The 13,640-nt window shown below is 30.9% G+C and overlaps 1 protein-coding gene across 1 annotated transcript; it reads left to right on the forward strand.

The window, feature by feature from the left end:
* Positions 1–11,508: 11,508 nt before the first annotated feature.
* Positions 11,509–13,330, forward strand: HELRODRAFT_143940 (hypothetical protein; the record flags this gene model as incomplete). Its single annotated transcript, XM_009014749.1, has 5 exons — positions 11,509–11,558; positions 12,019–12,198; positions 12,586–12,657; positions 12,804–12,927; positions 13,181–13,330. Coding segments are annotated over 5 exons (576 nt in total), but the record flags the coding sequence as incomplete, so codon positions are not given.
* Between the last annotated feature and the right edge of the window lie 310 nt (positions 13,331–13,640).

The raw sequence follows: 13,640 nt of genomic DNA on the forward strand, positions 1-13,640 counted from the left end.
AATATTAAATGAGTCGGAGGGTTTTGAAATTCACCATAAAAAAATAAACAGCATTTTCCGAGAAAAATAAATTTTAGTAACTCTTATACAAACATTAGAAAAGTTATTACATAACACTGACTCATTAAAAAATCATATAAAGACACTTAAGAAAACATATGTTCATGCCTACGCAGGAGCAAACAAACAGTCAAACACATTACACACATGTGTGAACTATTATAGAACAAGCACAACAAAACAAAAGGCCACCCCACACACAATCCAGCAAATAAAAACACACATAAACCTACATGTCTTTACAAATGAAAGTACACCTACGCGCGCACACACACACACACACACACACAAGCATGTACCTACACATACCCACAATCACACATTCACACATGCAAACCACACCACACAAAACACGTACGAAGACACGCACAAACATATTTGTATATCGTACACAGAAGCAATATGACCAGCATTGATTAATGGCCAGTTTTTCGATCACCTCATTACGTCTGATCGATCCTATCTGTTACCTACGCGTGCCATAAAAAATTTTCAGCTGATAAACAAAAAATCCTTTTTTTCGAAATTTATCGAGTTTGTATCGCAATAAACACAAATAACATCAACTGCATAATTAGTTTTTAAATGAAAACAACTAGATCTAATTGATTTTTAAATGTATTTATAATGCGTCTGCGTCTTGTTTTTTTATTTTGAAACGATACGATTCGATACGATATCGCAATTGTGTCTTGAACGAAACGAATCAATACCAGACGCCTTCAACACAACGAGAAATAACAATTCAATAAAGATATACGAAAAATCTATTATCATATAATATATATCTGGCTATAATATTCGTTGATAACGAGAATAACGATTTTTTTTTTAATTCCATTTATTCAAAAAAAAAGTGAAAGAGTCAGCCTAGCAATAAATGCTTATCTAGGGTTGACTCCCATAAAACAAGAAATAACATAGTAAGTAATCAAAAAAATCAAAAAAATAACACAATAACATGTCATAAATGAGTGAAATAAATGTCTTTTTAATTCTTCAATGTTCTTAAATTTTCATGAATAAACTTAGAAATAAAACATCGATACATTTAAACTTAAAAAATGAATAAAATTAAAAATAAAATATTAATACATTTAACTTAAACAATTCAAAAATGTTCTCAACTTCTTTTTAAATTCTCTTAGATTATTAATTGATCTTAAATATTGTGGCAGGTTATTCCATTTATGAGTTTCTGTAATGCAAAGTTTAGCGTACTGTATAAAATGTTGGAGATAGAGCTTTCAAGTTAGAGAGAATGAAACCTCGGAGTAACATGTAAGTAGTGTTTGTTTGTCTATGTACGTGTGTGTGTGTGTGCGTGTGCGCGCGCGTGTGTATGTATGTGTGCGCGCGTGTGGTGTATGTGTAAATATGAATTTGTGACCTTTTATTAACATTCCAATTCTTGCGTTGTGCCCAACAGCGTTCGTCACGTTATTCCCTCGTCATCAGAATGCCATCAAATTGCTCTAACTCAATTTTCCATTTTTTAGTTTCTGATATGTTTGGGAGGGAGGAAATTATCTGCGTGTGTTTGTGTGTGTGTTAGTGTGTATATATGGGTATGTATATATATATATATATATATATGTGTGTGTGTGTGTGTGTGTACGGTGTGTGGGTGTGTGTGCGTGTGTATAATGTCTTTTTGCGCCTGTGCTTTTTGTTAGTGTAATTGTAGACGCGTGTATATGTAGAGTCTTTCTGTGTACTTTGCATGTGCATACAAGTGTATTTGTGTATGTGTTGGTGTGTGCAGATGTGAGTATATACGTGCGGTTTTCGTTCTGAGCTCATTACAAAATAATACCCGGTCTATTATATTTATGGAGTCGATTTACTAAAAAATAGTTTAATTAAGTTTAATTAGTAATAATTACAATTTTAACTATATTTATGACTATATAATTTAAAATTTGATTCCTAGCAAGCAGTCTTGTAATATTTATTTTCGGTTGTTAGGCGGTAGGTCTTTTGAAGAGTTGCCTGACTTTCATTTTACTATTTTTAACTTACTAAGTATAGCTGCTTACAAAAATCGTTTGAAATTTTGAAAAAAAATTATCTTTTTATTTAAAATTTCTAGAATTCATAAACTTTTCAAAACAAATTTCATCTTAAAAAATCAATAAAAATTAATTTGCTAATTAAAATTCAATTTTTTAATTAAAATAATTTTTCAATTAAAAAAAATTTTTCAATTAAATTTCGTAAATAATGAGAATTAAATTTAGAATGAATGAATGATTTAGCGCTGGTGGTTCGCGGGACATGATTAATTCAACCGACGAACATCAGCTAGAAGAGCAGGTATAGGTACATACAATGCTTATTATTCACTCAACATCATCATCCTCATCAACTTTATCAGCATCTTCTTTATCATCGTCATCTTCATCACATCAAAAAAACAATTTAATAAATATTGTCATCATCAACGTCATTTTCCTTTAAAACTAAACTGGTTTACTAGTTTTAGTTTACTAAGAATTTGAAGTTTAAGCACAGAACTAAGATATTTACGTACATTTATATATATATATATATATATATTATATATATATATATAGTGTAGTTGTTTGTATGCATTATATAGTATCAATAAATAAATGAAATTTGATTTATTTGCTAAAAGGTTCATGGTGCCATTGATATTTAGCATGTGTGTAGACTTGGATACAGTCAACCTAATTTGTCCGTATTCGCAGCACACAGACAGCTAAATGATCTCACACACACCCATTACAACTGATTTAGGAGCATCTTAAGCAGTATCAGTTCTTGTGGCCAGCGAGGGTTAAAACGTTGGCGTCGCATGACGACGCAAATGCTTCCAGGTCAACGAACGGTTTTTTGGTCAAGTGCTTTATTTCAATTCCTGTATATAATTCACTGTGAAAGTAACGCAAATACTGCTACTGTTTCTAGTAACAGGGAAAAGATGTATAATGGGAAGATTATGGTTAAGAAATTGCAGTCTAAAATACCACGATGGCCAGTTTCAGAAAGGGACAAACATCTCAGCAGATGATTATGAAGTAATGGTTCAAACGCTTCCGGTCCGATGTTTGGCTCAAGATCTATTATGGTTCCATATTAAAATTTCAGGGCAAAAATTTAATTGTAAAACGAATCAATATTAATAATAATTATAAAAAATATCAATTATAGTAATAGTAATTATGGCTTACAAAATTGCATAGATTTTAACGAGCAAGCTATATGAAATATTTACTTGACTTTATATGCTTAAAACATTGTAGTAATAAAAACCGATAAAAAATTATGTATTCTTAAATTATTGCTGTTAATTTGAATATAAAAATTGCGTTTGGTCCGGTGAAATCATGTGGCTTATTTCTGGATATATATATATGTGGTTATAAATATCCATGGGCTTACTGAAGCCGAAGGCTGGCTTACTAGGATTGAGCTATAGTCACCCTTTTTTTACACTATTCGATCATGTTAAAAATTTGTTTGCTTATGAAATGAACGGCCTAAATAGATGAAAATTGTTATTTAAACAACTATCTTCATTACATTCAATGAATATTTTACATTCTGTTGGTACTCATAGAAATTGGTTGCCGAAATCATATACGTTGGCTTACTGCAGTGGCTTACTGGGTCTCATATAAATGTGTGATAGCGGTTTTCTGTACATATAACATGGATATATATAAATCCATGTATATATCCATGACATATAATGCTTTAAATAAATCAATATATTCATATCACAATTATTTTTGTCATAATAAATAAAGAAATTGCTTTTGTCTGGTGAAACACAGTGGCCTAGTAAAGCCGTATGTTGGCTTAATCGGATTTTTTTTTCTTATATTCAATACTATGAGATCAATCAATCAATCAATCAATCAATCAATCAATCAATCAATCAATCAATCAATCAATCAATCAATCAAATCAATCAATCAACCAATCAATCAATTAATCAATCAACCAATCATTCAATCAACTAATCAACCAACCAATCGACCAATCAATGAACCAAATTGAATGAACCAAACAAACGAACGAAATGTGATAAAAACGAAAAAAAAATGATTGTGACCTGACTGATAAAAGTAACTAATATATATATATATATATATATATATATATAATTTGGTATGTTTTATTTGTTAAATATCTAATAATTCTTCAACAAATTGTCATATCATTAAATATTATTATCGACTTCCCATAATTTCTGCATTACTTCTTGTCACTATGCTAACTTTCTACACTTCAACTACGATAATTCACAAACAATTTTATTCGTAATTTTTCTTTTAAATTTATTCGTTTATTTTATTTTCAACAATATAGTGAGTTAATTTTAAAATATAGGTTGTTATTCATTTATTTATTCATTTTAATATCTAATATTCTATTTTCTGTTTCTTACAGTTTATATTATTAACTCCTCATTTGGTTTTACAATCTAGGCTCCGACGATGGCATTAGCCGAAACGGCCGTCAGCCAAACTTCACAGTTTAATAAAGTTGAAACAAAACAGCTTCGTGTTGTTGAAATTTTATTTAAAAAACTTCTAACTGCAAAATGGGGTGTAATCTTCAACCGTACATATATATATATATATATATATATATATATATGTGTGTGTGTTTGTGTGTGTTGGTAATAGACCATAATTTTTACAATATTCTATAAATTCTACCGAATGTTTGGCGTTAATGTTTGTAGTTCGTTTTTTCGATCTTTCTCACTAAAGTTTTTTGGTGAACGTTTAGTTTATTAAAATTCAAAATAAACTTATTTAAGTTTCCCATCACCATTAGTCAATAAGGTTTGTAGAAATCACCCCAGGCATACCATCAATGTTTTGTAGCCACCTTTTAATGTAGTGTTAATAAAATGTAGATAACAATAGAAAACAATAAGCGTAATGTACGTATACTAATTTATTACGTAAAATAAATATAACGTTTTATAACCAAACGAATTGAACGAACAAAAAAGCATGTCACAGTAAAAGTCACACTGTACATTTATTAACGCCCAAAAACAAATAGAATAAATAGTGATGTGCCCTGCACATAACACAATGAATATTGTAGCGTAATGCATATGCATCTGTGAGCTTGCTTAGTTTTAAACATAGTAATAATCTAAATTTTTCAATTGCGTTGCTGTTCAAGCTATGAAGTTTCTCATTAATTTTCAACATTTTTGGTACTTCGCCATCAAAGTCAAGTAAACTGCGGTTTTCAGTCTAAAATTTTTCCCGTCCCGCGGTACTTCCCGCACAAAAAATATCCGCCCTGCAGTTTTCCCTCGCTTTTCATTCCCGCCCCGCGAGTTTCCCTCAAACTTCTGTTCACAAACCGCAGTTTTCCCGCGGGTATTTGCGGGAAAATTTGCGGAAAATTTTCCATGTAGACCTCTACTATATATACTAGTTATTTTTATCAACAATTTAAAAATTTTATCAATAATTAAAAAAAAATTCAAATTGATTTCATTGCGATATCACTAATGATTTTTGTGACCTGACTGATTAAAAAGCATCAAAGAAAGTTAAAATAGGATGGAGACTTTGTTATATTGGGATATTCGTTTAAAAAGCGAGCAAAATTTTAATATAAAAGCGCTTATAAATCTATGCATATTGGCTCAGCTTGGCTTGGCTCGGCTTGGAATCGGATGTTAAGCAAGGTGTGGTCTTAAACTATTTTGAATTCTCCCCGAAAAATTTGAACTGCGTGCGTACATATATAGTAATGGCTACTGTTGTTTTTTATAATGAATTTATGCATATTGGCTCAGCTTGGCTTGGCTAGGCTTGGAATTGGATGTTAAGCAAGGTGTGGTCTCAAACAATTTTGAATTCTCCCCGAAAAATTTGAGCTGCGTGCTTACATATATAGCACTGATTACTGTTGCTTTTATAATGAATTTTTATTATATATATATATATATATAAAGTGACTGGAATCCATGTATACAAATAATTAAATTATATTATATTAGATTATGTTTATATGAAAAGCAATATAGCAGATTCAACCAGTCAACCAGAAAGTTTCAAAGGCGTTCGTTCGATGACTTCAATTTAGTACGGTTAGCATTTTGGTTAAGACTGTATAATAGTGTAGTACATACATTAAATAAGTTTTTTATTGGTGTGAATGATTGAAATGATGAAAATGTATGGTTGAAACGAGTATAAATAGGAGCTGAAAAAACGTTGAAATCAGATCAGGCATTTCTGCCTCGCTCGAGTCGGAGTGCCTGATCTCATTTTTTTATATTTATATTTTTTTAATTTATTTATTTTTATTTAATTTTATTTTATATAGAGTTATATAGAGTTATATAGAGTTATATAGAGTTATATAGAGTTATATAGAGTTATATAGAGTTATATAGAGTTTGCATGTCTGTGGTTTGTGTGTTTGTATGTTGTATTTTTTTATATTTTAGGTGGGTTCTTTAGCGATTGCTCATACATACATACATACATCATGTTTGTTTGTGGGGTAGTATTTTATGTTCTGTTTTACTCCTTTTTCTCTTTCTTCATGAGTCTTGAGTTAAGTTAATAAAGCATAGGTAGGTGAGGTAAAAATTAATTTATTATATAGGTAGGCTAGGGCATAAGGTAATTTAGTTACATAGGTAGGTTAGGGACTCCTATTCTTTTACTCTACTTGGTGGTGTGATTTTTGTTTTGTGTTTTTTTTTTGTTTTGTTTCACATCATACATTCAGCAGGTACGCGGTGGTTCCTGGTTTTAGTGGGATTTTTATTGATTGAATGTGGTAGTATGCATGGTTATATAGAGTTATATAGAGTTATATAGAGTTATATAGAGTTATATAGAGTTATATAGAGTTATATAGAGTTATATAGAGTTATATAGAGTTATATAGATTTATATAGAGTTATATAGAGTTATATAGAGTTATATAGAGTTATATAGAGTTATATAGAGTTATATAGAGTTATATAGAGTTATATAGAGTTATATAGAGTTATATAGAGTTATATAGAGTTATATAGAGTTATATAGAGTTATATAGAGTTATATAGAGTTATATAGAGTTATATAGAGTTATATAGAGTTATATAGAGTTATATAGAGTTATATAGAGTTATATAGAGTTATATAGAGTTATATAGAGTTATATAGAGCATAAATCCTATATAGATACCGTTCTTTGCGGTTCTTTTCTTTGCCGACCGGTCGGCTTCTTTGCGTTTCTCTATTTTCATTTAAATTAATTAGATAAATAAGATTTGTCCATTCATCTAGTTTCATTCAGGTTCATTCATTCAGGTTATAGCTTCCAGAGGAGTTCGTCGTGGAGGATCAGAATGGTTGTGATGTCACCCTACGTTCAACCTTAACCCTAACTTCCGACTTTACGGTTTCTTTTTTTGCCAGTTTGCTGGCTTTTCCGGCTGGCGGATTTCACCGCGGCTCGTTTCTCTATTTTCATTTAAATTAATTAATTAAATAGGATTTTTTCATTTCATTCAGGTTGAAGCTTCCAGAGGAGTTCATCATGGAAGATGTCAGGCTACGTTCGTTCATTCAGTGGCAAAGAATACCTGCCTGACTGGGATACGTTTTCTTCTTTTTTTCTGTAATTTAACATTAAGTAGGAATGCTCACACGCACACACACGCATACACAATTACATTAAGTAGCTATATAGGTAGGTTAGATAGGCCTAATTTTAATTGTAGGTAGGATAGATAGGGAGCATCCAACACTAATGTAGTTGAATAGGTACGCAGCGTAAGTTTATCTCTTATATTTTATCTTGCACCCACATTACACGCACCAGCGTATTACACACACACACACAAATACATACATAAACACATATGTTAGTATTTGAGCGTAATTTTATTTTCATTACACATTCTAATTTATTATTACTAAGGTTGAGAGTAAATTAATTTCATAGGTAGTTAAGAGCAATAATGTAATTTTAGGAAAAATCTTGTAATGTAAATTAAAACGCTGTAAGTGTATCGATAGGTAGGTTAATTGTTAAGTTTTACATTATCATTATTAAGTTGGAGCCCAAGGCATTACGTAGGTGGTGGGGTGGGTGCCGAAAGGCCAATGAATTGGGCTCTTGAGTTTTGTAATTTTAGGTAAGCTAGGACCGTAATGTAATGAATAGGTAGGTTAAGGCTACGTTGTAACACATACTCATTAATAGATTTAGGGTTTAAGTTTTATATTATTATTACTAAGTTGGAGCCCAAGGCATTACGTAGGTGGTGGGGTGGGTGCCGAAAGGCCAATGAATTGGGCTCTTGAGTTTTGTAATTTTAGGTAAGCTAGGGCTTAATTTTAATGAATAGGTAAGTTGAGGGTACGATAGCCGATAGACTCTGAATTTCGAAGTCTCTTGTCAGAGGTAAGCCTTGGCGGCCAGTGGTGAACCGGCAATGGTTTACTATCCGGACGGCAATGGTTTACTATCTGCACGGTAATGATTTACTATGCGGCATGGCCATAGTCTACTACCCGCACGGCTTCCGGACGGCAAATGGTTTACTATCCGCAAGGCAGTAGTCTACTATCCGCACGGCAATGGTTTACTATCCGGTGCCCTGGCTGTCGGTAAACCTCTGTGCAAGGAGGGAGAATGAAGGGGAACTTTCGACTATCGTACCATTAACAATTTATTATAGATTAGTTAAGGTAATTGAATAGGTAGATAGGATTATTTTTATTAAGCAATTTAAGATGCAGGCACCGCTAAGCTTTCTAATGAGAATTTTCTCTCTCCATTCCACGGGCTGTGTTTCAACAACAATCTCGAGGAGGACTGGCACCAGTTTTGGAGGACAACGCAGGAAACGGAAGGCACTCATCATTTTGCCTTTGTCGAATGGACGACGGTAAGTTTTTTTTACATTTTACTCTCTTTATTATTTTCAAATATTATTTATTTGCCATTATTTCCATTTTACAATTTTTTGCTTCTAAGATTCTAACATTCATTTACTACTAAGCTAATAAAAATAACTTGTCTACAGACTGATGAGAGGTGGGCAGTGGTGGGCGTCAGCACGTTTCAGATGGTGGTCTCATGATGATCGTTCCGATAACAAATCGAAGAAAATAACGACGATTTTTGAAGTATGGTTTAGTTTCGTTGTTTTTATTTTTTTCATTCATTCATTTTGTCACACAATCTTTCATTCATCCATTAATTGACTCATTCTATTCATTCATTGAATCATAGATTGGTTAATTAATTCATTCAATCACTCAATCATTCGCTCAATCATTTATTCGGTTGTTCTTTCGTTTTAACATTCATTTACTACTAAGCCAATAAAAAAAATTTGTCTACAGAATGATCAGAGGTGGGTTGTGGTGGGAGTCAGCACGTTTCATGATGGTAATCTCATGGTAAGATAAGTTGCTTCTTACTTTTTTTCAATGGCTTGTTTTTTATTTTAAAAATTAACTTTTTCTTTCAATTTTGTTTTTCAGTATCCGGTAAAATTCATTTCCTCGGTGCGTGTCAGATGATGGTCGGTGCAATGGAGGTTCGTCCGTAGTGGGTGAAAAAGTTTCTGGAGGGTACGCGCCCGCACATTTACATACACGCACACACATAAATACAACACACACATACACAACATCCATTCATTCGGTGTCGTTGTTGTTATGTTTCTCTTCAACTTTCTATTTTCTTTACCGGACTTAATTTAATTCATAGGTAAGTTAGGGATTGAGATGAGTTGAACAACTGTAGGTAGGCTAGGGCTTAACATTAGTTAAAAAGTTTCAAGTAAAATATTAACATTAACATAAATTAAAAGCTTCAAGTAAAATTAAAACGTTAAAATATGTAAAATAAATGAGTTGAGTTATCATTACAGGTAAGCTAGGGCCCTGAGAGTAATTTAATTGTAGGTAGGTGACTGACTACTATTCTTGCGACTTTTTAATATTTTTTTTTTGTGGTGTGTTTGTTTTCGCTTCTTAGCACCACACAACACCAACAAAACTACAATTTTTTTTGTCGTCGCCCTAAATTTTACCATTTTTGAACAATCTTTTTAATAATGTCTATTTATTTATTTGTAAAATGTTGACTGGTTTCTAGTTTCTTATTTTGGTTATATAATTTTTGGATATTTCCTGATTTACTTTGTACATATGCATGCATGAATAATTTCTGTATGGTATGTTGATTTAGTCATTATGATATGCTGTGAACTGTTCTTACTAAATATTCATGATTCGTGATAATTATTTTTTATCGATCGATATTTTGTTATATTTTGTTTAAAATCTGAACTTTTTAAAAAATTGACATTTAACAAATTTTAATTTCGTCACTTTTCATCTTTTGATGATGTCAAATAAAAGCAACTGTTGTGTTTTTCTTTTTTACTAAAATCTCGAATACAAACATGTACACGTAAAGAGACACAGACACACATACATACAAACATACATACATACATACACGCATACATACATACTGCCATTATGAAGTAAAAATCATGGAATTATATAACTGAAAGCGCCCTACCAGCGTTTTAACATTGAAAATTTTTTTCAACGGCAAGTTACCTCTGGAAGCAAGTTTCTAAAAATTAATAATTTGTTTTAAAAGTGAAACTATCTTTTTAACAGATACGTTTAAAATTTTGTTACACATTTTGTAATGTATCATATTTTTATAACTTTATAGAGGTTTTGTGGTTTTTCTAGTAAAAATTGGTTTAAAATTTTTATTTTTAACTATTATTATAAGCTTTTATTATTTAGTTTAACTTTTAGTTGTACCGTGGGGGGAACTTATGAGTCTCTTTAAACTGTTGACTATAAATAAATATTGCTGGAAAAACCACTTTGCCGTCTCCGAGATTACCGTTTGATACATATAACTAGAATAATAATAATAAAATAATAATTTATTATTATTATTCTAACTTTTAAACATTAATAGAGTATTATATAAACCAGTGGAAATAAATGGACACAGCCAACACTAAACAATATAAACATAAAAACATATAAACAAAAACTAGTCATTTTTTTAATTAAATTATTTGATTTTATTATAGTGAGGATAATTTTTTTGTTTAATTAGTGAATTAGTAATTGTTGTGTGTTAGCCTAACACTGTTAGGAGTTTATCAGCTTATTAAAAAGTAAGTTAAGCATTTTAGATTAAAAGTTATGATGAAGATTAATTAATTTTAATATTATTATTAAACTGAAATTTTAAAGAAGTTGAACAAGCTGTCCAAATTTTGAACACACACTAACCGGAGCTGAATATTATATTCACGGCTTTTACTGCTAGTTAGTAAGGCTGTGATTAAAAATTTAATCATTTTTAGATATTTTTTAATAAAGAAGGATTCTCTCTAGAGAGTCTAGACAAGATCTACAAAATACAAATCAACAAAACACAGAAATGACAACAGTAAAACTAAAAGTTCTAACATTGAACTGCTGGTTTGTGCTGTTTTTTTCATTTAATAAATTAATCTTAATGACATATGGCACACACAAACAAATAAACACACATGCAAACAAACACACATAGGCCCTATTAAAAATGATATATGATTATTTATTATATTCATGTTATTTAATTTTATATTATTATTATTACAATATATTTTTATTAATAATACATTTTTATGAAAATTCATTAATAATAATGAAATTTTAGGCAAAATTCCACTTTTCTAACAATATTCTTACTAATATTTTATTTAGAAACCATTGTACACTATGGTAACGGTAATGTTAGACTTGTACATATGTGTTTAGTTTACATTGGATATATAATACGTAAAAAAAATGCAGCACATTACAAACATGCACATTTTTAAAGGCCTTTCAACATTCAAATGAAAAAAAAATCAACTTTTTAAAAAATTTTCTCTCAATTGTTTTCACTATCTCCTCAACAAACCAGGGGCGTTTTTGTACCGTTGGCATGTAAGGATAGATTAGAGAGAATGAAAGAGATAGGGAGAGAGTTGAGTGTGGGTAATTATGATATTGTATTTCTGCAAGAAGTTTGGCTCAAGTCTGACTATCAACTGTTGTGTCAGTACATTCTCCCTGCCATGCCATACACTCATTATTACTATAGGTTTGTCGGGGTTTTTGTAGGTTTTTTTATTATAATTATATTAAGTGTTTATTTTGTTTGCTTGTTTTTCTGTCTGCCTTTGTCTGTCTGTTTGTCTGTCTGCCTACCTATCTGTTTGTTTGTTCATTTAATTATTTTTTTATTCATTTATTCAAATGCTGATCTGTTTGATTTAATTTATTCATTCATTCATATGCTCAGTCATTTTCTTTTGTCCATTCATTTCATTCATTCATTCATTCATTCATTCATTCATTCATTCATTCATTCATTCATTCATTCATTCATTCATTCATCCATTCATCCATTCATTCATTCATTTATTTATATATATATATATTTATTTATTTGTAATAAAATCTGTTTGTTTTTTTTATTTTCCAACAGTGGAATTATTGGTAGTGGCTTGTGTCTGTTTAGCAAGTTTAAGATCATTGAAACTAGTCAATTCAGGTCATTGTCTAACATTTGTTATTTACGCTCTCGTAAAATTAATAATATTAACAATATTTGTATAATTTAATTATAGTTATATAATTATCATATAATTATCATATAATTTTTTATATAATTATTAATTCGTCCATATATTTACGTTTGTATAGATTCTCTCTGAATGGGTATGCCCATAGGCTGATGTGTGGTGACTGGATGGCTGACAAGTCGGTCGGCTTCGCGAAGATTCTTCTAGAGCCTGGCTCTATCAAGTTGAACGCCTACACTACACATGTCTGGTGCTTTCTGTATTTTCATTTTTATTTATTTATTCATTTATATATTTATTCATTTATTTATTTGCCACAAGTATGTAAATGTATATTTAAATGTATAAAACTTATAAACAAACTTAGAAACAATCGTCCAAACGCGTAAACAAAATATACCACAAACATACAAAATAATAACAATAGCAGTAATATTAATAATAATAATAATAATAATAATAATAATAATAATAATAATAATAATAATGACGTCATAGTTGCACGCCCAGTACTCAGAGGACAACACCTACCATGCCTATGAAGAGCATAGGTGCCTCCAGTCTTTTGAGCTGGCCAAGTTCCTCAGGGACACAAGCTGCAGCTGCGATTGCGTCGTCGTCGGTGGCGACTTCAACATCACCCCGAACCAAGTGATGATGACGATGATGTTGATGATAGTGATGATGATGATGTTGATGAAGGTGCTGATAATGATGATGATGATAGTGATGATGAGGGATATGACAATAGTGGTTATTGTAATGTTGATGGAGGTGTTGTTGTTGATGAAGATGAAGATGATGATGACGATGAGAAGGATGAGGATGAAGAAGTTGACATGGATTAGTTTAAAGATGAAATAGTTTGAAACTTTTTTTCTTCCTGCAAATGACAGGTTGGCTACGATCTGATAACATCAATTGGGAATGTTCAAGATTCCTGGCGAGTGCAGGTTCG

Source organism: Helobdella robusta, assembly GCF_000326865.2.
Source record: "Helobdella robusta unplaced genomic scaffold HELROscaffold_14, whole genome shotgun sequence".
NCBI classification, from domain to species: Eukaryota; Metazoa; Annelida; class Clitellata; order Rhynchobdellida; family Glossiphoniidae; genus Helobdella; species Helobdella robusta.